At 34.3% G+C, this 26,396-nt stretch overlaps 1 protein-coding gene across 1 annotated transcript; it reads right to left on the minus strand.

The window, feature by feature from the left end:
* Nucleotides 1–12,342: 12,342 nt before the first annotated feature.
* LOC123533635 (uncharacterized) lies at nt 12,343–25,102 on the minus strand. Its single transcript, XM_053534448.1, has 3 exons — nt 24,995–25,102; nt 23,341–23,683; nt 12,343–14,539 (listed from the first exon to the last, which is right to left on the minus strand). Exons 2-3 carry the CDS (start codon nt 23,670–23,672, stop codon nt 13,180–13,182), a joined length of 1,692 nt encoding a protein of 563 aa, XP_053390423.1. The 5' UTR covers nt 23,673–23,683; nt 24,995–25,102; the 3' UTR covers nt 12,343–13,179.
* Between the last annotated feature and the right edge of the window lie 1,294 nt (nt 25,103–26,396).

The following is a 26,396-nucleotide window of genomic DNA, read 5'->3' on the forward strand; positions in this document are numbered from 1 at the left end:
GATCAACTAATATGTTTATCTCCAAATGGTAAAAAATCGAGATGTCACTTTATTATCGGTGTTTTGGTAAATAAGTTCACAGAAAGAACTGCTTCAGTGATACAAACAAAATTATTCAGAAGAAGCATAGTTGCTGTATGTCTCGGTTTACACACTTGCGTATCATGTTTATCCATTGTGGTCTCCCTTCGACCAAAACCTTAAAAATAGATGCATTATTTATATCTGACATGTATCACATAAATGCCTACCTGAGGAAAACCTTGTCATTAATTGCCATCCAATTTTTATAAAAATATCGAAATTGAAAAGTATTCTTTTAATTTAAAGGACAAATTGATTTCTCAGCTTTTTGTTTCAATGTTGAAAATTTATTAACATATGTCTATATTATTTGTTTTGACACCAAATGTTGTACATAAAGAGATAGCATTCACTAGATAGGATTAAGCAGAACTTCATAATTATTGGAAAAAGGTATAATAACAAGAGGACCATGAAGGCCCTGTATCGCTCACCTGACCTATTGACCTAAAGATCATAAAGATTAACATTCTGACTAAGTTTCATGAAGATACAGTCATAAATGTGGCCTGTAGAATGTTATCAAGCTTTTCCTTTGATTTGACCTAGTGACGTAGTTTTTCACCCCACCTGACCCAGATTTGAATTTGACCTAAAGATCATAAAGATTAACATTCTGACCAAGTTTCATTAAGATATGGTCATAGATGTGGCCTCTGGGGTGTTAACTAGCTTTTCCTTTGATTTGACCTGGTGACCTAGTTTCTGACCCCACATGACCCAGACTTAAACTTGACCTAAAGATCATCAAGATTAACATTGTGACTAAGTTTCATAAAGATATAGTCATAATTATGGCCTCTAGAGTGTTAACAAGCTTTTCCTTTGATTTGACCTAGTGATCTAGTTTTTACCCCACCTGACCCAGGTTTGAATTTAAAGTATAGATCATCAAGATTAACATTCTGACCAAGTTTCATTAAGATATGATCATAAATATGGCCTCTGGAGTGTTAACAATCTTTTCCTTTGATATAACCTGGTGACCTAGTTTTTGACCCTACATAACTCAGATTTAAACTGGATCTTAAGATCATCAAGATTAACATTCTGACGAACTTTCATGAAGATTCGGCAAAAATTGTGACCTCTAGAGTGTTAACAATCTTTCCCTTTGATTTGACCTGGTGACCTAGTTTTGACCCCAGGTGACCTCATAGTGAACTCGTCCAAGATTTTATTAAAGGTAACATTCTGACCAAGTTTCAAGAAGATTGGGCCAAAATTGTGACCTCTAGAGTGTTAACAAGCTTCTCCTTTGATTTGACCTGGTGACCTAGTTTTTGACCCGAGATGACTTAATATCAAAGATTTTATTGAGGGTAACATTCTGACCAAGTTTCATTAAGATTGGGCCAAAATTGTGACCTCTAGAGTGTTAACAAGCTTTCCCTTTGATTTGACCTGGTGACCTAGTTTTTGAACCGAGATACCCAATATCGAACTCGTCCAAGATTTTATTGAGAGTAACATTCTGACCAAGTTTCATTAAGATTAGGCCAAAATTGTGACCTCTAGAGTGTTAACAAGCTTTTTCTTTGATTTGACCTGGTGACCTAGTTTTGTTCCCAGGTGACCCAATAGTGAACTCCTCCAAAATTTTATCAAAGGTAACATTCTGACCAAGTTTCAAGAAGATTGGGCCAAAATTGTGACCTCTAGAGTGTTAACAAGCTTTTCCTTTGATTTGACCTGGTGACCTAGTTTTTGATCCCAGATGACTTAATATCAAACTCTTGTAAGATTTTATTGAGGGCAACATTCTGACCAAGTTTCATTAAGATTGGGCCAAAATTGTGACCTCTAGAATGTTAACAAGCTTTCCCTTTGATTTGACCTGGTGACCTACTTTTTGAACCGAGATAACCCAATATCGAACTCGTCCAAGATTTTATTGAGAGTAATATTCTGACCAAGTTTCATTAAGATTAGGCCAAAATTGTGACCTCTAGAGTGTTAACAGTCAAATTGTTGACGACGATGACGCCGACGCAGACGCCGACGACGGACGACGGACACAGGGCGATCACAAACGCTCACCTTTGAGCACTTCGTGCTCAGGTGAGCTAAAAGTCATAGTGAAAGGTAACAGTAACATTATGATTACTTCTTGATGTGATTAGAAGTATTACGTACTATTTTTTTTTAGTTTTAATAAAAACACTTTTAAATATGTCGATGTTGTTGAGTTTTGTTTCTGATTTGCGCCTCACCTGTCTTCTAGACCTCTGATCATATATTTCTAACAATGGTATCAGGTTGTTGGGAATTTTATACAATTCACTGATCATACTTTTACTTTTGGCATCATTCATTTATAATGCATGTGCAAAAATAAAAACGAAATATTATTATGAAGAACTAACAAATGGAAAGAAATGTAAATTTGACACCGTTCGTAAATTTACGAACGAGTAACAACTTCGTAAATTTACGAAGTAGCTTAAACTAATTAAAATTTCTATTTTTGCAAACATTTGAGCAACTTAAGAAGCTCGACTTCGTAAATTTACGAACAAGCTGAAAGGGTGAAATAAATTAACAAATTGTAAGAAATGTAAATTTGACACAGTTCGTAAATTTACGAGCAAGTAACAACTTCGTAAATTTACGAAGTAGCTAAAATAAACTGATTAAAATTTCTATATTTCTGCCATGAGATAGCTAGGTAGCTATCGCGATAACTCAAAATATTATCTTGATAAAGCGAAGCATTCTGAAAAGATTATCTCAATAGTGGAAGGTTTCCTGGAAATATTAAAATTGCTATGTAAAGCGCCTTTGAACGTGTTTATCATGAAAGGGCGCTATATAAATCTGGAATTATGATAATAATGATAGTTAATATTATTATTTATCAATTTCAGTTAGTTCATAAATTTACGAAATCTTGAAATCTTTTGTAAATACAATTTATTATAATTATGTTCGAAAATTTACGAAGTAGAGCCTTTCATGGTTTTCATCTGTTTGAAAAAAAATTCAGTTTCTATCATTTTGAGCTACTTCGTAAATTTACGAAGTTGTTACTTGTCCGTAAATTTACGAACTGTCAAATTTTCATTTCTTACAAATTGTTAATTTTTCTCTTTTTCAGATTGTTCGTAAATTTACGAAGTCGAGCTTTTGAACTTTCTCAAATGTTTGCAAGAATAGAATTTTAATCAGTCTAAGCTACTTCGTAAATTTACGCAGTTGTTACTTATTCGTAAATTTAAGAACTGTGTCAAATTTACATTTCCTACAAATTGTTCATATTTCACTTTTCCTGATTGTTCGTAAATTTACAAAGTTGAGCTGTTGAACTTTCTCAGATTTTTGCAAAAATATCATTTTTAATCAGTTTAAGCTACTTCGTAAATTTACGAAGTTGTTACTTGTGCGTAAATTTACGAACAGTGTCAAAGGGGGGGTCCCAGTTAGGTGTCTGAGCAAAATGTTTTTTGATTTTATTTATACTTTGTGGTAATTTACCTACATGTATTAAGTTTCATTAACAAGTGTTACTGTTACCAGTTCTGACTTACTTTTATAGATATTCACATTTAAAGTGGGTGGGGTAATCTGATATGTGACCAGCCAGGAACACAATTTCTGTTATTTTTTAAAAAATGGTTCAAACTTTTTACCTGAAACTTTCATGATAAAATAACTAAGCAATGGCCATTCACACAACATGTTGCATTTTAAATTGTACTGAATATTTTTTTCAGCACAGAGCCACAAAGTGGTCTAATCAAATTTACTGATTTTCAATGGACGAACTTTACCAAAAAGCTAAAACATTTTTCATTAGTTGATATATTAAGGTGTTATTTTCAGCAGATATTGTAAACTAAATAAACATAAAAATGACAGTATATCAGTATACTCTGATTAATATTGGAAGAGTGGTACACTCTCAAACTGGGTAAAAGTGGGTGGGGTAAATAAATATTCGAAGCAACATTACAAAAATTGTGCAGTTGTTACGAAATGGCCTCAGATTGTCTATTACTATCTTAATTGTGCCTCCATGAGTGGTGGGGGCATTTAGATTTGCTCTTGTCAGTGCGTCCGTCCGTCCGTGCGTGCGTGTGTCCGTCGGAAGATCGTGACGCGCCTAACTCAAAAAGTATTTGATATAAATTGATGAAACCTTGCAAGAGTCTTTATCATGATATGGACTTGCGCACCTTCTATTTTTCGTCTGGCTCCGCCCCCTAATTTTAGAGTTACTGCCCCTGAAATTGTAAAAAATGCACATTTTCACCTTGTGACACGCCTAGCTCAAAAAGTATTTGATATAGATTGATGAAATGTTGCATGAGTCTTTATAATGATATGAACTTGCACACCTTCTATTTTGTCGTCTGGCTCCGCCCCCTATTTCTAGAGTTATGGCCCCTGAAATAGTAAAAATTGCACATTTTCACCTTGTGACACGCCTAGCTCAAAAAGTACTTGATATAGATTCATGAAACCTTGCATAAGCCTTAATCATGATATGAACTTGCGCATCTCCTATTTCTTATCTGGGTCCGCGCCCTATTTCTAGATTTATGGCCCCTGAAATAGTCAAAAATGCACATTTTCACCTTGTGACACGCCTAGCTCAGAAAGTATTTGATATAAATTGATGAGTGTTTATCATGATATGAACTTGCACACCTACTATTTTTTATCTGGGTCTGCCCCCTATTTCCAGAGTTATGGCCCCTGAAATAGTAAAAAAAATGCACATTTTTACCTAATTATGTGCCTTAGTCAGAAGTATTCTCGGTGCCTTACTCAGAAGTATTTAAATGTAAATTCATGAAATCTTGCTTGAGTATCATAATGTGACCTTTGCACATATGGCATTCTTCTTGAGAATTTTAGCATTCATTACAGAGTTATGGCCCTTGAAATAGCCAAAATAGTGGATTTTTTGTTTGTGATGCTCATAGCTCAAAAAGTATATGGTATAGAATAATGAATCCTTTTCATATTTTTTAGGGCTATACCCCTTTAAGACTGAAAACATTTGAATTATTTCCCCTTATTTGTGACAAATGTACCAGTTGGGGGTGGGGTGGGGGCGGGGGGCACACCCTGTGTCCTACAGACACATTCTAGTTTTATTAAATACATTGCTTGGTTGATAAATTTTAACACAAATTTTCTCTTTAATAAGACTTTATACATGTGTGCCATGGAAAAAATGAATGCAGAAAATTTAATGTTAATTTGAACAATAGCTTTCCTCAAAATATACTGCCTCAGGCAAAACCTTTTGTTAAATACTTTGAGCTTTCAGGGTCAGTTTGGTTTGTCTACATTTTATGTTCAAGGTCCATGCTTTTTCCATGACACACATGTATAAAGTGGGAATTTTTTTGTTAAAATTTATCAATCAATGCTGTATTTAATAAAATTTAGATAGTAATAGACAATCTGAGGCCATTTCTTAACAACTGCACAATTTTTGTAGTGTTGCTTTGAATATTTATTTACCCCACCCACTTTTTTCCAGTTTGAGAGTGTACCACTCTTCCAATATTAATCAGAGTGTACTGATATACTGTCATTTTTATGTTTATTTAGTTTACAATATCTGCTGAAAATAACGCCTTAATATATCAACTAATGAAAAAAGTTTTAGCTTTTTGGTAAAGTTCGTCCATTGAAAATCAGTAAATTTGATTAGACCACTTTGTGGCTCTGTGATGAAAAAAATATTCAGTACAATTTAAAATGCAACATGTTGTGTGAATGGCCATTGCTTAGTTATTTTATCATGAAAGTTTCAGGTAAAAAGTTTGAACCAGTTTTAAAAAAATAACAGAAATTGTGTTCCTGGCTGGTCACATGTCAGATTACCCCACCCACTTTAAATGTGAATATCTATAAAAGTAAGTCAGAACTGGTAACAGTAACACTTGTTATTGAAACTTAATACATGTAGGTATATTACCACAAAGTATAAATAAAATCAAAAAACATTTTGCGCAGACACCTAACTGGGACCCCCCCCCCCCTTTACATTTCTTTCCATTTGTTAGTTTTTCAGTTTTCGTCTTGTTCGTAAATTTACGAAGTGTATCAGATTTATGTTTCCTATCATTTGTTAATTTTTCAGTTTGTTCGTAAATTTACGAAAATTGTATTAAAAAATCTTAATAAATGCGTAAATTTACGCACTAAATATTATGTCGTTTTATTTCCTGTATTATATTTTTACGCAGTTTTTGAACTGAAAGGATGAACAAAGAGCGTAAAAATGGGGGTTTCAAGTGAAATTAGGGAATCTGAATACAGATTCCCTTTTTTTATAAAACATTAATTTTTTTTCGATACGCCCCTTTACAACATTTTGTGTTTAGTCCGACGGCTTATAGCAGAACTCTAGATAATACTGTGATAGATTCAGAACGTTGCAATCGGAATAAAATTAACACACTAAAAGCGCGAATATAAAAGAAAAAGAAAACGAATTTGATTCATTTATGCCAAATAAACACATTTTTATATATGCTGTCTAGTTTTAGTGTTCTAGTTTTGGTGTTGACTAATTCCAACATCAACTTTTTGGTGTGGAATGAATAGTTGATAAGGAAATGAAAGACAGACAGAAAAGTTATCAAAATATCATGTCAGATTCATGAGATACTGCATCTGGAATTCTGAAGTAACTAACGTATAATACATGTTGTGGCCATTACTGTGTACCATATGCTGTATTGTTTTACTGCATAAATGTTTGCTTTTCATATAAGAAAAGAAAAATATATTTTAAGATTTCTAGCAAGTACTGGTAGGCTACGTAGAGTATATAACTATCTTTGTCAAAAAGCATCGGAGTGTCAAAATTCAGAACATGGTGTCAAAATTAAGAACATTGAATTTCTAACCAAGTTTATACATAAATATATCTTATCAAATGCTGAGTGTATTTGGCAGGACCTTCAGAAACTGTACTAACATCTATGAGGAACGCATTAAGGCAAAATAAATTTGCCAAAGGTAAATTCCACAAAATATAACAGCTATTTCTATCTTTGTTTTTTCCACCATTTTTGAAAGTTTTCAGCTCAAATTTAACTCACTGACATTTTGCTCGTTGAACTTCCTCTGTGAGTCAGTGTCATGTAAATATTTACCCCGAACAGATAAGGAAGGATCAGAAATATTCTTTCATTTCCATTAACTTCGCTACGCATTCTTCCCTAGTTGTAGCTCTGTTAATTAGGCATTTTCAACTTCTTTCTTTTCTTTGATATCATTTTGTATACGTTTACGATCATGACTATGGCGTACATTGGTCTTCTTGACTTCTGATTCGTTCCTGTAACTCAAATATTGTTTTGTTGAATCATATGAAATTGATCTTGTCACGACTGGGTCTGAAGTGGACGGACTGTCTACGCTTGAAATAAAGGAAACAGATTTCTTTCTGCCCTGGGTCTTCTGATTATTCTTCATCAAAACATTACTGACACATGATATTGACATTTTCTTATCTGCTCTGACCATTGGCTTACATACCACATTTTCATTTAAATTGCTGTCTAAGCTCAAACGTTGTTTGTTCATGAAACTCTGGGCGAACCTTCTGCATAGATTCAATTGCCATATCGGGAATAGTTTTAATTGTCACGACTGAAGGTTTCTTTTCTAACATTTCTGTCGGTTCTTCCTCTACAATAGAAGAAGTTCCACCATTCCTTAACTCTGTAAATCATTTGGCAGTTCTTGCAGTTGTGTAAAGCCTATTCCATCGTTTCCATGGACTGTCATTTCCTAAACTTGATGCGTAAGATTTTCTTTCTGTCCTACCAGTGGGGCTTCCATCGAAATCTGAAACATTTGAAGTATCGGAACTAGATTTTCTACTTTTATCGGAAAATTTGGACACTCTTCTTAGATCCCTATACGTATGGTAAATTTCATCGCATGAGGAGTCATCAGCAGCTGTAAATCGTAGACAGTTTGATAATCGATAAATCTCTATATTGTGTAGTTCAATTCTCAACCTTTCTTCTGAAGTCTTTCTTTGATGAAGATAATCAATGTCATTCACATTTCCTTGGAATTCAAGTCCAATCATTTGTCATTTCGGATTAAAACCGACGCCCGTGGATGAAGATAACTTTGTCGTTTAACGCTTAATGTCTTTTTGCTACTTGATTGTAAATCCGTTGCTTGGCCTTTATTTAAATTCTCATTTGACGTTTTTGCTTGGGATTTGCATTCTTCAATTAGGACCGGCAACTTTCCAGTCTCTATGTTAGTGTCTGAGTCCTCGGTCATACTAGCAGAAAAGGCAACTGAACCAATAGCGTAAATCTGTCTTGTAGATCGAGCTTGTGATAACCTACGGATTGTAGATGTAATACACCCTCTCCGGATGTCTGAACTGTAAGCACTACAAGTTTCCAATACAGGTAGAACATTTCGTTCAGTTCCACGTAAAGTGAGACAAACTTGACTATTGTTTATACCGGGTATTCCCCAAATTGTTAGCATGGTGGAAAGAAGAATTGTTGAGGATAACGTTATCAGTTTTGACGGGTCATGTTTTTTTTTGTTTGACATCGAGCCTTTCATCGTTCTTGCAGTCTGTTTGACTATATAACAAATTCCATAATATAACACAGCTCTAATATAAAAATTGGAATGACTATATAAACTGCCAAATGACACATTTCATAAGCTATTTTGGACTCCCCAGTAAGAAGCTCAATGTCATGATATCTATCATAATAGCATCATAACCGTAAACGGATGCATCTGAACTTCTAGTGTTGATCATCAGTGAGAGATTAGCTGCGGCAAACATTCCTTCAGGAACAAAGCATATCATGAGTATATTTATAGCATTCCTGTTTATCAAAATGACATTTGCATGTCCACGATATTCACACGCTTGTACCGCACATACGCTATCACAAGGAAGGCAAGGCATGTAGAAAAGTAGCAAATGTCATCGGATATAGCTGAAACGTTTGAAAACAATCAACAGAGAAATTGCAGTATGGTACGCAGGTTAAGGTTAGTGCAGTTACAGACAAAAAGTAATTCTAATAGGAAAATCAATGTCATATTTTGGTACCTGACGTAAAAAGTACAGAAAGGTTCGTTTATGAAACCGTTTTGTGGCTGCAATAGTACGCTTGTGTAGAAAAATGTTCAAATGAAAATTACTAGATAAATTAGAAATGATTGTAGTATCAAATTTTCAGATGAATTTCAAATAATTTCTTTCGTTGGTCAGATAAACAGTGATGTAAACTAACGCAACCTATGTCTGTGAAATAAAGCTTACTTTTTGCTCCTGTGCAAACTTTTCGAAGAACATTTCACAAATTCTGTACAAACTTACACAAGTAAAGCAAGCAGGCATAATAATGTCTTACATGCATGGAGAATATCGATCGCATTTAACTAAACTGTTCAACAAAATATTGCATAGAAGTAAAGCGATAAAAAAACTAGGATTTATATTAGTCTAGTCCGATTTTGCAGATATAAGCTTATTTAAAAAGGTACAAACATTTTGTTATTATTTGGTCCAACATGCTGAATCCAAAAAAATATGTTGGCCATATGGCAAATGCCTCTGAAATGGTTAAAAATTAGGGCAAAAATGACCACTATTTTTAACAAAAAAATTCATTGATATTACTTTATAATACAAATGTTTATCTTTAGATATGCTTGAACAAATTATTTCATATTATTAGTATAATTGAGTAAATATTTATCAATAAAATATATCACAAGTTAAAAATGTGTACTTTACGGGGTTCAAAAACGGGAATTTGAAGACAATTAAAAATCAAAGCATTGAAATGTCTGATGGTTGCGGGTTTTTGGTAGATTTATTTTCTGTTTAAATGCCAGTCTATGAATATACATAAATGAGAAACAAATACAAATTTAATGTGCCTCATATCTGAGATGAACTCTGCCTGACCCAGCTTGTGATGTAACAATGGGCTGGAATACCTTATCATTGATAGATCTTATATCATCTAAATGGTCAGTGCGAGTGGATACAGGTTAAATAAGAACTGCTTGTTCATTGATAATTCATCCGCATTGTTCATGAATGGGACTATTTTGTGTAGCACATGAACATCCTTTGGATGTGATTCGGAATAAAATAAAGATGCTATGATTGTCAGAAATTCACTTTAACTTTGGTAGCGGGATAAACCCGCAACCAAAAATAATATCAAACGTCATTTATAGAATAGATAAATGAGACGATGTATTAGACTGAATACTAATGTCAAAAAGAAAATGATATTATTGACGAAAAGGTTATGCAGTCTTAAAATAGTCATTTTTAAGGCAAAAACAATGGGGAAAGTAAAAATTGATTAAGATGACACAGAATACCATGTATAACCTTTTTCATCCTGGTAAGATCATTTTATTAAATAATCAACTTTTTAAAGATAATGAAAATATTACTTCATAACCTATGTATGTACATATGTAGAAATAACGCATGTATTTTCGCGTTATAACATCTGCAGAATCCCAAGGGTTCAGTTGGTGCCCGAGCCGGTACACAAAATGGAACTAAATGTGCTAACGCTATTCTGGCATAAAATGCTTAAATTATTATAATAAATGGATACATTGTACCTCATCGTCATTAAATTTCCATGAGAAGCGCGGGAATGTCTGAGTTTGCTTATCGCCATTTGAATTAAGCCACAAGCACGCATATATAAAAAGATGTTTTAACAGCACTTGTGCGCGAGAATCTCTCTGTTAACACACGTTTCCTCTTCTGTTAAAACACCCCCTAAAAGTGACAAGAACAGCAGTTTTATGCTATAACAGTAATTCTATCATGGTTTTTTAAAAGAAATCTCAAAATGTGGTGTGTATGACACAATGAAAACAACAGAGTTACCTTTGCATGATCTTGAGAGGTGATCGTGTATATCTGTTAAACAAGTTTTGATTCCATACTTCGTATTTATTTGAAAGTAGATATGATGTGAAACCAAAAATATTTAGCCGTACAAAAAACGAAACAATTAAGGAAATGATATAAAAAGTATGAAACACGGGCCACTGCCAAATCAGGGTCTAGTTTCCGAAATAAATAAATAACTGAGTTTTTAAGGCATATATCTCATTACTTGAGTTATAAATATAAACGTTGTAAAGATGCCTGTGGATTGAAAAAATCGATGTGATAGCAATGGGTCAGGAATTGAAATCCATAGCTCGAAGTACTACACATAAGTAGAAGACCACCAGTTCGTCTTACGCGCTTATTCGATTCGAAACATAAGGGATTAGGGTAAGGCTTAGATTTATCAATTTTGACTGATGAGTTTTTTGTTACTTTCAGAGAAAAATATAATCCAGACCTTTCCCAGATTCAAGATGAACAAATTGTGCCTTGAAAAAGTGCAATATAATGTCGCCAGTGTAAGATAGGAGTCATGTCATCCATCGAAAAAGATATTATGTCTGTGGGTTATAGTCGTGATTTATAATTAAACTTCCAAGTTCTAATCTTTGCAGGAGGTAATCTAGTTTTCCAACTTTGAAATATAAACACGACTAAGCTGTTTCTTCTGTCGAGTTTAACGTTGCACCGACACAAGTGTAGGTTTGGTGGCGGATAAAGATATTATTTCACCTACGAGTGGGCACCTGGGTAGAACTTTCGACGACCTTTCGCAAGCTAGGTCGATAGCTTCTTTACATATAGCATCTACACCTCAAGCGAGATTTCGAATCGTACTCACTGAGTTTTAATTGTCAAATTACTGGAAGAAAAATTATAGCAATTGTCAGACTGGATTCCCAGGCTACACATGGACATAAATAGTGCACTAAAACTCTGAAACTTGTCTAAATCTGCACACAGGTTCGTAGATATAAAATTGTTAAAGATTAAATGCGATTTTATCGAAATCAACGAATGAGCTTCAAATGAAACTTCAGAGTTCGTCCTTACATAATGTGTTCTGTAAATTAAAGTTCTATAAGGCTTTAAATTATGTTAAAACAGATGAAACAGCTGTCCAAATAGATGTTATGTATAATTACACGGCTAAAATAGCGCTACTCTTAATACTGCAGTTAAGAGTCATAAAGAGAGGTAATCAAAACAACAGATTCAGTAAAATTCTGGTATGTTCATAAATATTCAAACCTTTGACAAATATTGGAGAAAACAATTATCGGAAGTAGGATTTAACAAGAAATTACGATATTTTAAGTTCAAAACGGAAACTGTAGCAGCCATTCTAAAGGAAAACATTGAGCCTTTTAATGTAAAATAAGCTGAAGAAAAAAGTAGTTCATCTGTAGACAAGAGACTACCATTTTCTTCTTGAAGACCGGTTCCAAGCAAGCAGTAAATTTATCTTTTTTTGCAAATTAAGTACATTAGTAATGTTTAGTTCCATTTGGTTGGTAGGTTGTATAGTTAATGGTCATCGATCTGGAAACGTACCGGCAAGATCGGATTTTAACATTAATTCATTCATCAAATTCAACCTAAATATTATGCAATTAATTAGTATATTCGTTCCAACCTAAACTACGGTGAATGTAGTGAACAATCTCCAAACAAAATACGACACAATTGATCAAAGTATCAATACCGGTATGTAATATATGCTTTTATTTCCGTGACTAATGTTTGCTTCGTTAACACAATAACATCCGTTTGCTTTACAAAATACATTGCATATGCATACGTCACTGATATCTTTAAATTTTGCAACGGAATAAAGTTTTCTAAAATTGTCAAGATATGATATGGTCCAAGATTTTCAAAGATATACATTTAAAACATAAGTATATTTGGTCTTACTTCTCACACTCTTCAAGTATGTGATAGCAACTACTGAATTCTAAATTGTAAAGATTATGAATCACTTTGAGAATGCAAACAGTCAAATACATTTGCCAGTTCATAAAGTCTATTTATAAAACGCTTTTTGTGGGAACTATCTAAATAATCAGACTAGGAAACAGATATAGCATATAATTCAATTAAAATACGAATTTGCAAATGTCTTGGAAAATGTTTGCAATTCATCGACATATCCTGTTGTCCCAAGTGTTTTAGAGTATGTGTCTGTCTTCAAATCAATCGCATATTTCAAGTATGTAAATACTATCACATCTTCTATGACATGCTATAATAAGGGAATTTCTTTTGTTGTCGTAGTAGAGCGAACCAGGATATGTTATCCCCATTTCTTGCGTTAGCAGCTCCCCTTTACAATTTCCATCATCACTAAACATCACAATGTTGTGTGAGTAAGATCCAGGCAGAAACACAGTGCCATCACTAGATACACACACACCTTGTGTGAAGTTCAGCCTTCCATCCCGCAGGTCACTTTTCACTTTTCCATCTCTTCCTAAACACACAGCTCCATCACTTCCATCTGCTACAATAACATTCTCTCCACTGGCAGCGATATGCTGGGGAGAAGATTTAAATATTCTCTGACCATTCACGTTATTTTTGATGGATTTCAGAAGTGTACCTGATCTACTGTACACGTTGATACCACTTTCGGTAGATACCCACAAATCTCCAGCAATATACGCCATTCCCCAGTAACATCCACCTTCTATCGATATATCTCCCAGTATCGTTAACGCACTATCAACCGATATAAACTGAACCTTTTTGTTGTCCATTTTCACAGCAACTTCATTCTGGGTAGTACAGCAGATGTCCCTAGGACGGTCATTGAGAACACAATGACACTTTACTTTATAATTCGCGTCAAGCCATTTTACTTTTTTGTTTAAGTAGTCAGTGAGTATGACTGTACCGTCTTGAAGTTGGCATATATCAAATATATAGCAATCAGTACTGTCATTTGGCATTCTGACTTTAATCTCTTTCTTTGATTTCATTTTATATTGTTTTTGAGTAGGCAGCTTCTGATTTTTATTCATTGTCTCCAGCCGTCCTAATTCAGTGGCATTCATTATAGAGGTTTTCAAATCTGCATTTTCAGTAAAACAAGCAACCCTTGCACCCTCTGATTCACTTTCTTCGAACAATTTCTTAGCATCTTTTACAGTCCTTTGTATCAGTTTCATTTGAACAAACTGTTGTCTAGCATCCATATTACTTACACTTTGCAGCATACTTGTTGACTTGTCGACTTCTGCTATTTTATTGGCCGTCAAGGTAATTTCCGATTCCATTTCGCTATTTATTTCAGAATACATTTTGGTCAAACTCTCAACTGCTTCTCTTTTTAATTTCCCGATATGTTCTATTATGTTTCTTTCGATATCCTTAATATTGCGTAGTATTTCGTTTCTTTGCTCTTCAAAGGAACCGACATTTTTCTGTTTCTTCTTGTTTGCAGCTATTAACTGATCGCGAACAGCTTTAGCTTCATCTTGTAAACCTTGTATTTCAATTTGTTGCACAAAAGGTTTCGTTACGTCTTCTATGTTTTTAACACTCTCACAAGCCCTGAAAATAGATACATTAGAAATATAGTAACATATAGCCGTTGCAATGGCACTGGTTGTTCTGTAAATGAATAAGACTGTTCAGCAATCAATAATTATAAAAATAGAAAATAAGTGTTGCCCTCTACTATTCCATGTCTTTAATCGTTTTACTTGCTTTCCAATGTTTGATATAACAAACATGATATTTCTATTTAAATTAATTTGAAAATGGAAAAATGTACAATGAAATTTGTCACTCTATTAAAGGAAAGTAATCTTGGTAAAACTAAAAGCAAATATGGCAGTATTTCAGACTAAGGCATTTTTGACATTTGACCGCTTGATAGGTCCGCGCCTTCATTTTTATTGCATTTTTTTAACATTTCAGGAAGTGTTTCCATCAATTCGATTATTTTTGTTTATGATACAAAGTAAAACTGAAGTCAGGGCAATAGCGAAATACTTTAGGAATTAGAAGAGATTTAGCTGTACCGTATATCATATTTCAAAATTCTTAATTCGTCTTATTTCAACTTCTAAATTGTTTGTACGTGCCGTATTTCGTCCACGTAGACAGCAAGAATTAAGGAATCACTCCCGGCTTTAATAGTAACAGCATCCTTTGTGCTTTGTGTTCTTAAACGCGCGTTGAAAGCATATTTTTACACATTACATATTCTAATTTCCATCGGCTGTCTGTAACTTATAGTCACCTAAAGGACATGATAAATAAAAATCAAAAGAAATTTGAGCATTATGTTTGATGCGAGAAAAATATTATTAATAAATTAAAAATGTTTAAAATCAGTTCAAAAATTGAAATCCCAAATTGTAGTGGTAGTGTATAACTTCTATAGCGCAATAATGCTACCTAAATTTCAAGCAAAGACCCGTCATGTGATTTCAGCAAAATTGCAAAATAATTCAGGAAATATGCCCCACAGCGGAAAAATACTGAGAACTATCTGACTCCATAATTATGCGACTACCACTTTTTATACGCGAATGAGAAAGGGAACGAGGAAAGGGAGAAAGATTAGCACTGTTTATATATGGACTACCTGTGATAGACCTGCGGAGGCTTACATTTGATTTAGTAGTGATCAGCTTTAGTAAGAGGTTTATATAATGCTCGTTTGTACCTTCCGGTCATTAGAGCGGACGCAGTGGTCCGGTGGTAACAATGTCTGACTACGGAACCAGGGGTCATGAGTTCAAACCCCCGCTCCTCCAACTAAAAGTACTAACATTGTACTAAGAGTCCCTTGTATGTATGCTTTACACCTGGCACGCTAAAGAACTAGGAAAGTTTCTGGTATTGGAGCGTCTTCTGTATCTTGCACTATCCTCCCATTAACATTACTAACAGTCTTCCGGTATGCGTTACCGGTAACGACTATAGATATACATATATACAAAATAAACTTCCGGTCATTATCAAACTAATGCAGTGTGCCATTATGGTTGTCCTTAATGACCTTTTTATTATATAGTCACGCTTTATTTTCATATTTCATATTTTCATTATATTGTGCCGTCTTTCATGCAATCGAAGTTTAAAACTGTATCACAAAGCTCATACAATATATCTATATTGCTGCACACATTCAAATTCTGTGACTTCAACCGCATGGCTGCGTTAATAATACATGTATAAGGTAGTGATGTGCCGAAGATCTGCATCACACATACAATTGGAATAGGGTCCCATAAAACAGAACTTAACCGACTTTCACCATGGAGACAGCATGAAATATATTTAAATCTCACTCTCGACTTTACCGTACACAGACAATTTACTGTACATATTGAAATGAAAATACTACCCTGAGATATCTCTTACTGTCTAGTAAAGATGTATCGTCAACATTGTATTGCATTAGAACTAAATATCGTGAAATATAATCTTTATCAATACTTACTATAAATATATACACGAATTCTTCTGAATTCTCTATTAAAATAAAGTGATATAAAACAAGTTAGAAGTGAGAAGTCCCTCCCAGACTTTTACCCGGTATGCTTTTCTGTTTAAATAATTTTTGGAAAACTGGTGCTTATTTGGACACACTGGTTATTCGGGTACCTACTCGTGTGAGCGATACCGCCCTCGTGTGATTTATGTACACGTTGGTGAACAAGAAATGCACACCTTTAACAGGTTATTATTCCGTATTTAACTAAAGATTTGAAAAGCTTTAGTATTGAATGTGTAAGATCATACCTTAGCTATATCCATGTCAAATATCTATCTAATATAATCTGAATAACTGTGAAAAAAATACGTTTTTGCTGCGAAAATGTCAATATTTTAAGCCGATGGTATATATTTTTACGATTGATGGTATTATTTCGGATTATATGAGGAAATTTTTGTTAGGAAAATGAAAAGCAGTCATTCTATGTGTTAGCCGTTACTTTCATATCACAAAAAGTGGAATCACAGTAAAATTAGATCGATTTTTTCGAAGATAGTGTGTAGAAAAAAAGATACCTCTGACGATGTACCATGGTACCATCCTCGTTGTTTCTGTCAATCGAGCGGATACCGTCCTCGTTATTGAAATGAGCATTACATTGAAGCAGACCTATTTTCTAATTTAGCGATAACATGCAATGGCCTGCCAAGATAAAGATAAAACTTTGGTCTTTTGTGCCCTCCAACTACTGGAAGCAGCCTATCCGGAGAAAAACTTCTCACATCGCTTCAAATTCGCTATCAACTTAGTATCAAGATCCATCTACAAAGACACATTCTTATGTGTATTTTCAATTGAATATTGCTTCCGTACATTTTGTCTTGTTATTTAAGTTGTTACGGGGTATAAAATGTTCATAGCAAAAACAAAATTAAATTTGTTCAGAAAGTCTATGATTTTTGTCAAATATTTTATTGCGATCGACCCATGTTTCCATGTTTTCTTTGTCGAAAATTCGTATGGAACAAGTGCTTTAATCACACATTTTACTGCAAGAATACATCATGCACAGGGCCGGATCCAGAAATTTTTGACTGGGGTGGGGGGGGGGGGGGCACCAGTCTTCAACGAGGTGCAACACTGCAAGCTATTGGAGGGGTTGCCCATGTTAGACGTTAGGCAGGGTTTCTTGGGTCAATTACTGGTGTACAATTATTAATGGTAAACAAAAAAAGATAAACTGTATACTTTACAGGTTCATGTAGAGACTCCATCAGAAAATGTAAATTATTGTTCTTGGATTTTATATGTAAAAGAACTTTTAGAACAACTTGGATTTACTGAATACTGGTTGAATTTTCACCAGTGTATTTCCGCAATATTGTACAACAGAGGTTGAAGGCCATCTTCGAATGAAAAAAACTTTGCAAATTTCCAGAAAATGTTTGTGTTACAGAATATTTATAACAACCTTTGAGTTTGAAAATTATTTTAAAGTTTTAGCAACAAATCTCGCAATATCCATGTGTCATTTCCGATATAGGACCAGTTTGTTACAAGTTGAAAGAGGGATATTTTTTAACATTGAGCTCAATAACAGAACTTGTTATCTGTGTAATAATACATCTTTAGGAGATGAATTTCATTACATTATAGAATGTCCGTACTTAAATTTAGACAGAGTAAAATATATACCAAATGACTTTCAACAGTCAAATGTAATGTCATTTCAACGTCAAATTTTTTCGGAGGAATAGGTTTTTGTCACTGGCAGTTATTTGCTGGCCAGTTAAAACATTGTTTTCAAACCTGGTTAATTTTAAATGTACACCGTCTTTTATCTTTTAGCTTACAAAATATTTGTATCAGATCTATTATGACCGTAAAACTACTGTTTTATTTTATGTAGGCCCTTTAAGTGTTTGTTTTGTTAAATTTGTTGTTATTATAATACTGATGACCGTATGGGTCCAGCTATAAATAAAATATTCAAATCTTGAATCTCACAGATTTCCTCCCTTGACGTACATTTAACGTTTACAACCGCTGTGAGGAGTGTGTGAACAAACATTAACAAGAGCTGTCCGTAAGACAGCGCGTTCGACTTTTCTCAGTGCTTGACTCTGAAATAGAGCTTTGCCAGTAAAAAAAATTCCAAGTTAAAAAGGGGCAACTCTGTCAAAATTCAAATCAGAGTTATGGGAATTGTGTCTTCTGATGTAGACTTTGATAGTAAATAACTATTTTGAGTTTCAAGTCAAAAGCTTTAATAAAGTAACAGAGATATTTAAAGAAAAATTCTAAGTTAAAAAGGGACATTATTCTGTCAAAATTCAAATCAGAGTTATGGGGATTGTTTCTCCTGGTGTAGACTTTGATGGTAAATAAGTATTTTAAGTTTCAAATCAAAAGCTTTGAAAGTAACAGAGATATTTGACTTTATCAAAAACTTTTACCAAAAATTCTAAGTTAAAAAGGGGCATAACTCTGTCAAAATTCAAAATCAGAGTTATGGGGATTGTTTCTCCTGGTGTAGACTTTGATAGTAAGTAAGTGTTTTAAGTTTCAAGTCAATAGCTTTGATAGTAACAGAGATATTTGACTCTATCAAAAACTTTAACCGACGCCGACGCCGACGCCGGGGCGAGTGCAATAGCTCTACTTTTTCTTCGAAAAGTCGAGCTAAAAAGAGATTTGATCTGATTACCAGACTTCCATATCTTCTTCTTTTTCCTCAGTTAGTCACCTGTAAGACACTTATACAGTAGTGTATATTGTATGCATTTGTAAATAAGTCGCATAATTAGCACGAACTTAATGGAGGGTGCACCTATAATTACAAGATACGATAAAAGGCAGATTTATGAAGCCGCAGCCTCTCCCTATACGAATACATGCCCGGGGAGAGGGTCCGATTTCCCTTTCAGGAAGAAAAAGAAGGTCTTAACATAAGCACTTTTGCACGGTGCGTCGACAAGTTTGGTCGCTTTCATAATGGGACTGAAGGAGAAAAACTTTAGTAGGCAAGATGATAGAATGTGTAGAATGGAGGGTGGGTGTGAGGGAAGATTTGATATTGGTGAAATACTGCTAACTCACTTCTTTACATTTTTAAAGTTAACATTCTAATCAAATAAATCTAGTAAAGGTCGGGTTTCACATTTCCAGTTCTTATTTCTAGATCCTCGAAGAGATTACCTTTAATTACGTTCATTAAAGTGTACCGTATTGCGGAAGTAATCGCTGCGGGGAGTTTTATAAATGTTCATGTCATGTCGTAAAAACATATAAATATCTAGGAGTGCTGTTCGCATCATCGGGTAGTTTCTTACAATGCCAAAAGAATATTGTTTCACAAGCAAATAAGGCAATGTTTGCACTTTTTTCAAGAATAAATAATCTAGATCTTCCCGTGGATCTTCAGTTAAAGCTGTTTGATCACACCATCTTACCAATACTAACTTACGGATGCGAAGTGTGGGGCTATAGTAATCTAGACATGATAGAAAATGTCCACTGTACTTTTTTACGTAAAATAGGAAAATGTAGGAGCAGTACCCCTAGGTATATGCTGTATGCAGAATTTGGGCGATACCCAATTGAAATTATAATTAAAGCTAGAATGATAAAGTTTTGGAATAAAATAATCTTATCCAAGCATTCTAAAATTGTTTATATTTGTTATCAGAACATGATACAGTCTGTACACGCTTTTATATGGTCATCTTGTATTAAGAGCATTCTAGACAATACTGGCTATTCCTGTTACTGGCTTAATCAGGCGACATTAAATTGTAAAGGTATCGATATTTTGGTTAAAAGGGTTCTAACAGACCAATTTAACCAGCAGTGGTCAACTTCCCTAACTGGATCATCAAAAGGTACAGGCTATAGCCTATTTAAAGATAACCTTCAGATGGAAAGCTATTTGTTGTCGTTGCCTTGCTCGCTCCGACTAAGTCTCCTGCATTTCAGAACAGGAAACCATCGACTTCCGGTTGAAACCGGGCGCTGGCGACAATCTCACGTTGCACATGAGGAGAGAAAGTGCCCACGGTGCCCACTTAACGATATTGGGGATGAAATGCATTACCTCTTAATTTGTCCTTTCTTTACAGCTCTTAGGAATAAATATATTCCTCATAGATTTTCCCATAGACCAAATATCCTGAAATACAAAGAACTGATGACGTGCAAAAATGAAACAATTATTCATAATTTATGCTTATTTGTTAAACATGTATTGCGAGAATTTAAGTAATTTCCTATCTGTATACACACCTTTCTTAAACAGTGTTTACTATGTACCAAATGATTAAATAAGATTTAACAAACCAGTGTAAGTCCATGCATTACGAATTCTTGTTCGTTTGTATTTCAGTCAAGAAAGAAAATAAAGTACCTTCGTGTAAGTCCACGCATTCCGAAATCTTAATCCATTTTGATATCAGCATAAGGAAAATGTACTTTCGGACTTATTTTGTTATTACAATTTAAGATAAACTCTCGATAGTAGCCTCCATTCATAAACTGTACACGTGGATTCCGTGATCTTCGCGCGCCCTGCGAACTCGTCCAATCAAAACAGAGTATATGCAAACCTAGCTACTTCTATATTACACAACAAAAATAACGTGCCATATAATCTGAAAGCAATGTTTGTTTTTTGTTGTTTTATTTTTCAACTTCTATTTTTGCTTTTGTCTCTTATTTCTACTTGTTATTTAAATCTGACATTATGTTATTGATATTTTTCATCGTATAGTATCAATTTTTTTTATTCAAAGTGTCTTCTTGATTTGATCACTTCCCCTTCAGAAATTACCACTCCCGTATGAACTTTATCAGTTATGTGTATTTATTTGTTCACATGTATTTACACCATGTAAACTGTGACTCTGAATAAAAGTATTGACTTGACTTGACTTGACTTGACATAACGAGGACGGTACCCATGTGCAAACGCGTAGGTATCATTGTTTATTTTCATCCATCGTCAGAGGTACCATCAAAAACAGCGACAGGCGGCATATAATTGAAATTTTATCAACAAAAATAACTTGCAGGTACACGATCCATTCGTTTTGTAGTTGAGTATGCATAGTTTTACCCAGGAGAGTGGCAAATTCAGTTATTTCAACTTCGAACAAAGAAAAATACGTCTCAAAACGTCAAATTACATTAATTTCGTTATATTTCTTCAAATTTTGTAGTCATATCAATATTATTGAGGACTGATATTTTCACCAGTGCGAATTAATGCATTTCCTCGGACGATTCTGTCTTTGAAATGTTCAACATGCTTAAATATGTGTCATACGTTGGCATTGTTTTTATATACCCTATACAACCTACATGTATATAAATCACACGAGGGCGGTACCGCTCACTCGAGTAAGTACCCGAATAACCAGTGTGTTGGAGGCGTGTCCATTTAAGAGGATAATGTGATCGAGACTTGGGTGAAGTAAATTTCTTTAAAATAATTGTCGCAATACTGTCATAAATCAAAATTTTGACAGATATGTGAAAAATCGAAAGCCAGAGCAGAGTTAAATCACTAAGTGTATTTGCTTCTAAGACTATAAGTGCAGATAATTAGTTATTAAGGATATTTCCCGTATGGAAAAATAAGGTTGAATCCGCCCTAATACTAGGCGTATTAAGGGCGTATTTCTGCTAAAAATGGACATTTATAGGCGAACTATAGGCGAACAAACATCTCTTCGGATTTAAACAAATCAATATCTGTTAATTACTAACATTTTCGAAGTATAATACATTTCCATAGCATTTACAAGGTAACAAACAATTCAAATAAAATTTAAAGACTAAGTGTGTATTTAGTTGTTATTATTTTAGTAACATAATTATTTCCATAATTACATCATCACAATATTGTGGAATTGGCACCAAACTGAAATGATAATTTCAATTTCAGTTGCAAGTTCACATCAATAATCGGTAAATGTTCATAAAATGTCCATTCTATTTTAGTGAATGTTACTTTTCTTAATTTTTTCAAGAAATGTTCATGACAGCCAGTATTTTTTTCAAGATATGCACCAATTTTCTTCAATACTTTTGCCACTGAGCCACAGGTAATATATTTGTAAAATTTAAGTTTTCTTATAATCAATAAATTGTATTTGTGGCAAAGCTAATGAATCTAGTGAAATGTGAAATTAGTTTCGTGCTCAAGATAAATACGAAGCGTATGTTTTTTACGCTTTACATAAGGCGGATTTTATTCCGGTCAAGCTTTTCTGGTTTTTTTTTCCGCCTAAGCAAAGAATATTATAATTATAGGTTATTAGCTTTGTATCGATAAATATGCACGAGTTCTTCAGCGGAAGAATTGCGCGACTTTAGGAGCGCAATATTCTTCCGCTGAAGAACGAGTGCATATTTCCCGATGCAAAGATAATAATCTTTTTATTACATACGCATCTACACGTATAAATATTATGTGTATATCATATATATCTTCAATAGCCTGAATAGAATTGACAATACTGAACTAAATAGAAAAAAATAGTGCAACAACACACACTGAATTACGTCACGCACCCGATATGAAATTCAGGCGTCAGTGTATGGAAATATATTGACGTTTCCGGTACCAGTGTAACATACGGGAAATAGAAATGAGTATGTAATTAGACGAAAATATTCCTGCTTTAACATTTTTTACGCCAATTTTGGCGGTTTCCGTTTGACTAACAGGCAATTCTTGAATATTTCGAGTCCTATTCTCCCCTAAGGTCTCCCTATTGCACCTCTGGGCGGTTTCCGCCTGAAGTATGGGCGTACTTTTTCGTACAGGTTAGCACATAACGTTAAATTATTTGTTGCGTCATGAAAAGAACTTCTTCAATAGTAACAGTGCAGTAAAACAAACCTGTGCTCCGTGGCTATACACTTTAGACAATAGACCATGTCGTGTGTTCCGCAGTACATCTCAATGTCTCGATCCGGATGGTACCGACATTTCGTTACTATGGCAGATACTGATGCGATTTTGGCATCATCTGTATCCAAAAGCTTGTGAGATTTCAAAGCTGCTATCCTTCTATGATATCTAGCACACGCTGTACAAAGATATTGATTGCATTCTACGCAAAATTTGACAGCTTCTTCTCTGATATTATCTTCCCCGCACGGCGCACACACAATTTCGAAATCAGCATCTGAACCGTCTCTGACTGATGTGAAGCCACGTCCTTCAGCCATTTTGTTAAATTCTGTAAATATAATTAGAAACATATTTAGCATGATCGCTGCTGCTATTAAATTTGTTAAAGGTATGTCGTGTTCGTTTCAGCATTAGAATTAACAAAACAGAATTAATGTTCTATAAGGAAAGTTAAAGGCGAAGTTTTGTGGGAAATAGTGTGTTGAGACTGAGCATTCGTCCCTCCTGGCATTATAGGTCTAAACACGTCTACTAGTTGGTACGGGATAGCTTACTCCAGAATGATTCAAGTTATCTTCACTTATTGGAAGTAAAATAACATTATATTGTCAAAACTAAGTTAAATAGTGAAATATAATATGTGAAGTGTGAACTAAAATGTTTGAAATGTGAAGTCCCTACCGGTACTTCGTAGTAATACAATATTTACCACCGCGTACAACTTGTACAGTTCGTTAAATTGGGTCAACCATGTTGTTGTACTTATAAAATAGACGGGCCCGGATTATAGGTTGGTCAGGGCTTCGGATATGTATTGTATTTTGCCATCGTAATATTTCTATAAAATGCTTCTTCCCCTTCCGTTTGGATCCGTCCGTGTTTACAAACACGTTTGCTTATTTTTTGGACTGTATATCAGCAGGTCATAATAAACAGCTAAACTAGTACCCATTTTATCACTCCATAATCTTGATGCGATAGCTTGTTAAATTCTCCGTGTGTAAAGTAATAAACAGTTTAACAAAGTTTAGATAAAGCTATAAGAAGATAAATCTGATGTAAATGTCACCAGTGTACTATTAATCAAAAGTAAACAAAAGAAAAACTGCATAGTATTTGCTCTCTTTTTCAATCCACTGTCGCGGAACATAATCAAAGGTTAAACAATTAAGAAAAACCTTAGACCTGTCTAAACTTGTGCGGAGGCGTATCTAGGATTTCGGGGTGTGAGTGGGGAGTGAGGTTTCTAGCGGGGGTGGGGGAATTATTTGGCAAATTTAACATAGATAGTGCTATCTATCTGATGTATAATTGACATAGTCGGAACATGAATATTCGACACAATGTAAACATTTTCAACAAAAAAGCAATAATACAAAGTTGACAACTTTTTAAATTTGACTCTCTGCCCGGTCTTCACTTTTTCACCACCACGTCGGTGATAATAAATATTACTGATATAGATCTACATGTAAATGTGTGGGAGCCGAAATTTGGCTAACATGTCTGATCTATCAAAATGTATGCTCGGCGAATTTGACGGTTGGATGTAATATTAATTTACAGTTAAAATAAATATTTTGCAGGTGTCACTAAATTAAAATCAAAATGATTAATAAATGCCGAAACAAAAACTTACCTGATGTCTTTACAGTTACAATTAATAATGAATTGAAATCTTATTTCTAGTTTCGTTTTCGTTATAGAACACAGTTTAATCCAACTAGTTTACAACCCGTTTTTATCCGTCCACCGGCCTTTGTATATGCACGTAATAGATACCGACCGAATTGGAGATGTGCATCGCCATACTATCCTGAGCCCGTGCAATGCGTGAATACCGAGCCGAGAAGCAAGGGCTTAGTTTAGTATTTCAATGCATGCCGACAGTAAGGCTCGGTATCTGATTTACCGCAAAGTCGAGTGCACAACACATGTATATCATACAGATGGGCCGTTGGAGATTGTGGCATGCAGGAATAAAACAGGTTTGAATTTTATCATTTGCAACAATCAATTTGATAAATAACATAATCAGTTGTAATTGCTACAATGTTACCAATGTTGTACACTTTTGTTACCTAGCTGTAGAGCGCCAAAACAAAGCAAACCAACCAAACAAGGATGATAAAACAAACAAATAAAGGAACACAGTAGGGCATCCTCAAGAGACGACCAGTGGCAAAATAACAGAAGCCCAAACCGGTGTCTGGTGGGCACCTTACCTTACTCATGGTACAAAGGAGAGGGGGTGTAATAGTTGGAGAATGGAGAGTTAAGGAAAATAACACCACCAAAACGTAAGACAATATACATAGCAAATAATATGAAATGGAAAAAAAGAAAGTTGAAAATAGGGGTACTACCTAAAGGATCTCGTTACAGTACCAGATGCTAGAAAAAACTTTATCTTGAAGCAAATTCACATTATTTGATCTCAAGGACCTTAATCAATGAGGGATCTGGCTCTAAACCAAATACTGTCTCCTAGTTCCTCTCAATTGTTTTGCAAAATTATATTTATGGAGAAACAGTTCCTTTGATATTTACTGATGTATGATCTTCGATCCTCAACAGGATGATTCCTTGCTCATTTGTACAGAAAAGAAAAACAGTTTGTAGAACTTTAACCAAAACTACGAATATCTGGAAAAAAGGAGAAATATCTACTGATAGTAACAACACCATTGACAAAGCGTTAAAGTTTCGCAGACTTCAAGATATGTCTGTAAATAACTATGGATGTAATTAAAAATTAGCTACAATTATTTATCTTTTCCTGTCAGTCGGTTCACCTGTGATATTATATTTTTAACGAGAGGTTGGTATTAATCAGTTTATAACAGATCTGATCTGTTATAATAATTGATTATTAAATCCATTTTTTACCAGATAGTAGGCAGATACACGTTAGTGGTGTTTTGCTTTTCAGTGTTTTAAGATCATTTTGTTTTCCTTATGGTAGTTTTTAGGCCATTAAAAATCCAACATTAATGCCAGCTTCTAGGTTTTTATTATACGTAGTGTTTATTAACTTATCT

The sequence above is a fragment of the Mercenaria mercenaria genome, unplaced genomic scaffold (genome assembly GCF_021730395.1).
Source record: "Mercenaria mercenaria strain notata unplaced genomic scaffold, MADL_Memer_1 contig_3701, whole genome shotgun sequence".
NCBI classification, from domain to species: domain Eukaryota; kingdom Metazoa; phylum Mollusca; class Bivalvia; order Venerida; family Veneridae; genus Mercenaria; species Mercenaria mercenaria.

Coding starts and splice junctions, on each gene's coding strand:
- LOC123533635 (XM_053534448.1), bottom strand. CDS start 23,672: ATGGCTGAAGGACGTGGCTTCACATCAGTCAGAGACGGTTCAGATGCT. Junction 14,540..23,340: donor TGTATAGCCACGGAGCACAG/GTTTGTTTTACT, acceptor ATCTATTTTCAG/GGCTTGTGAGAGTGTTAAAA.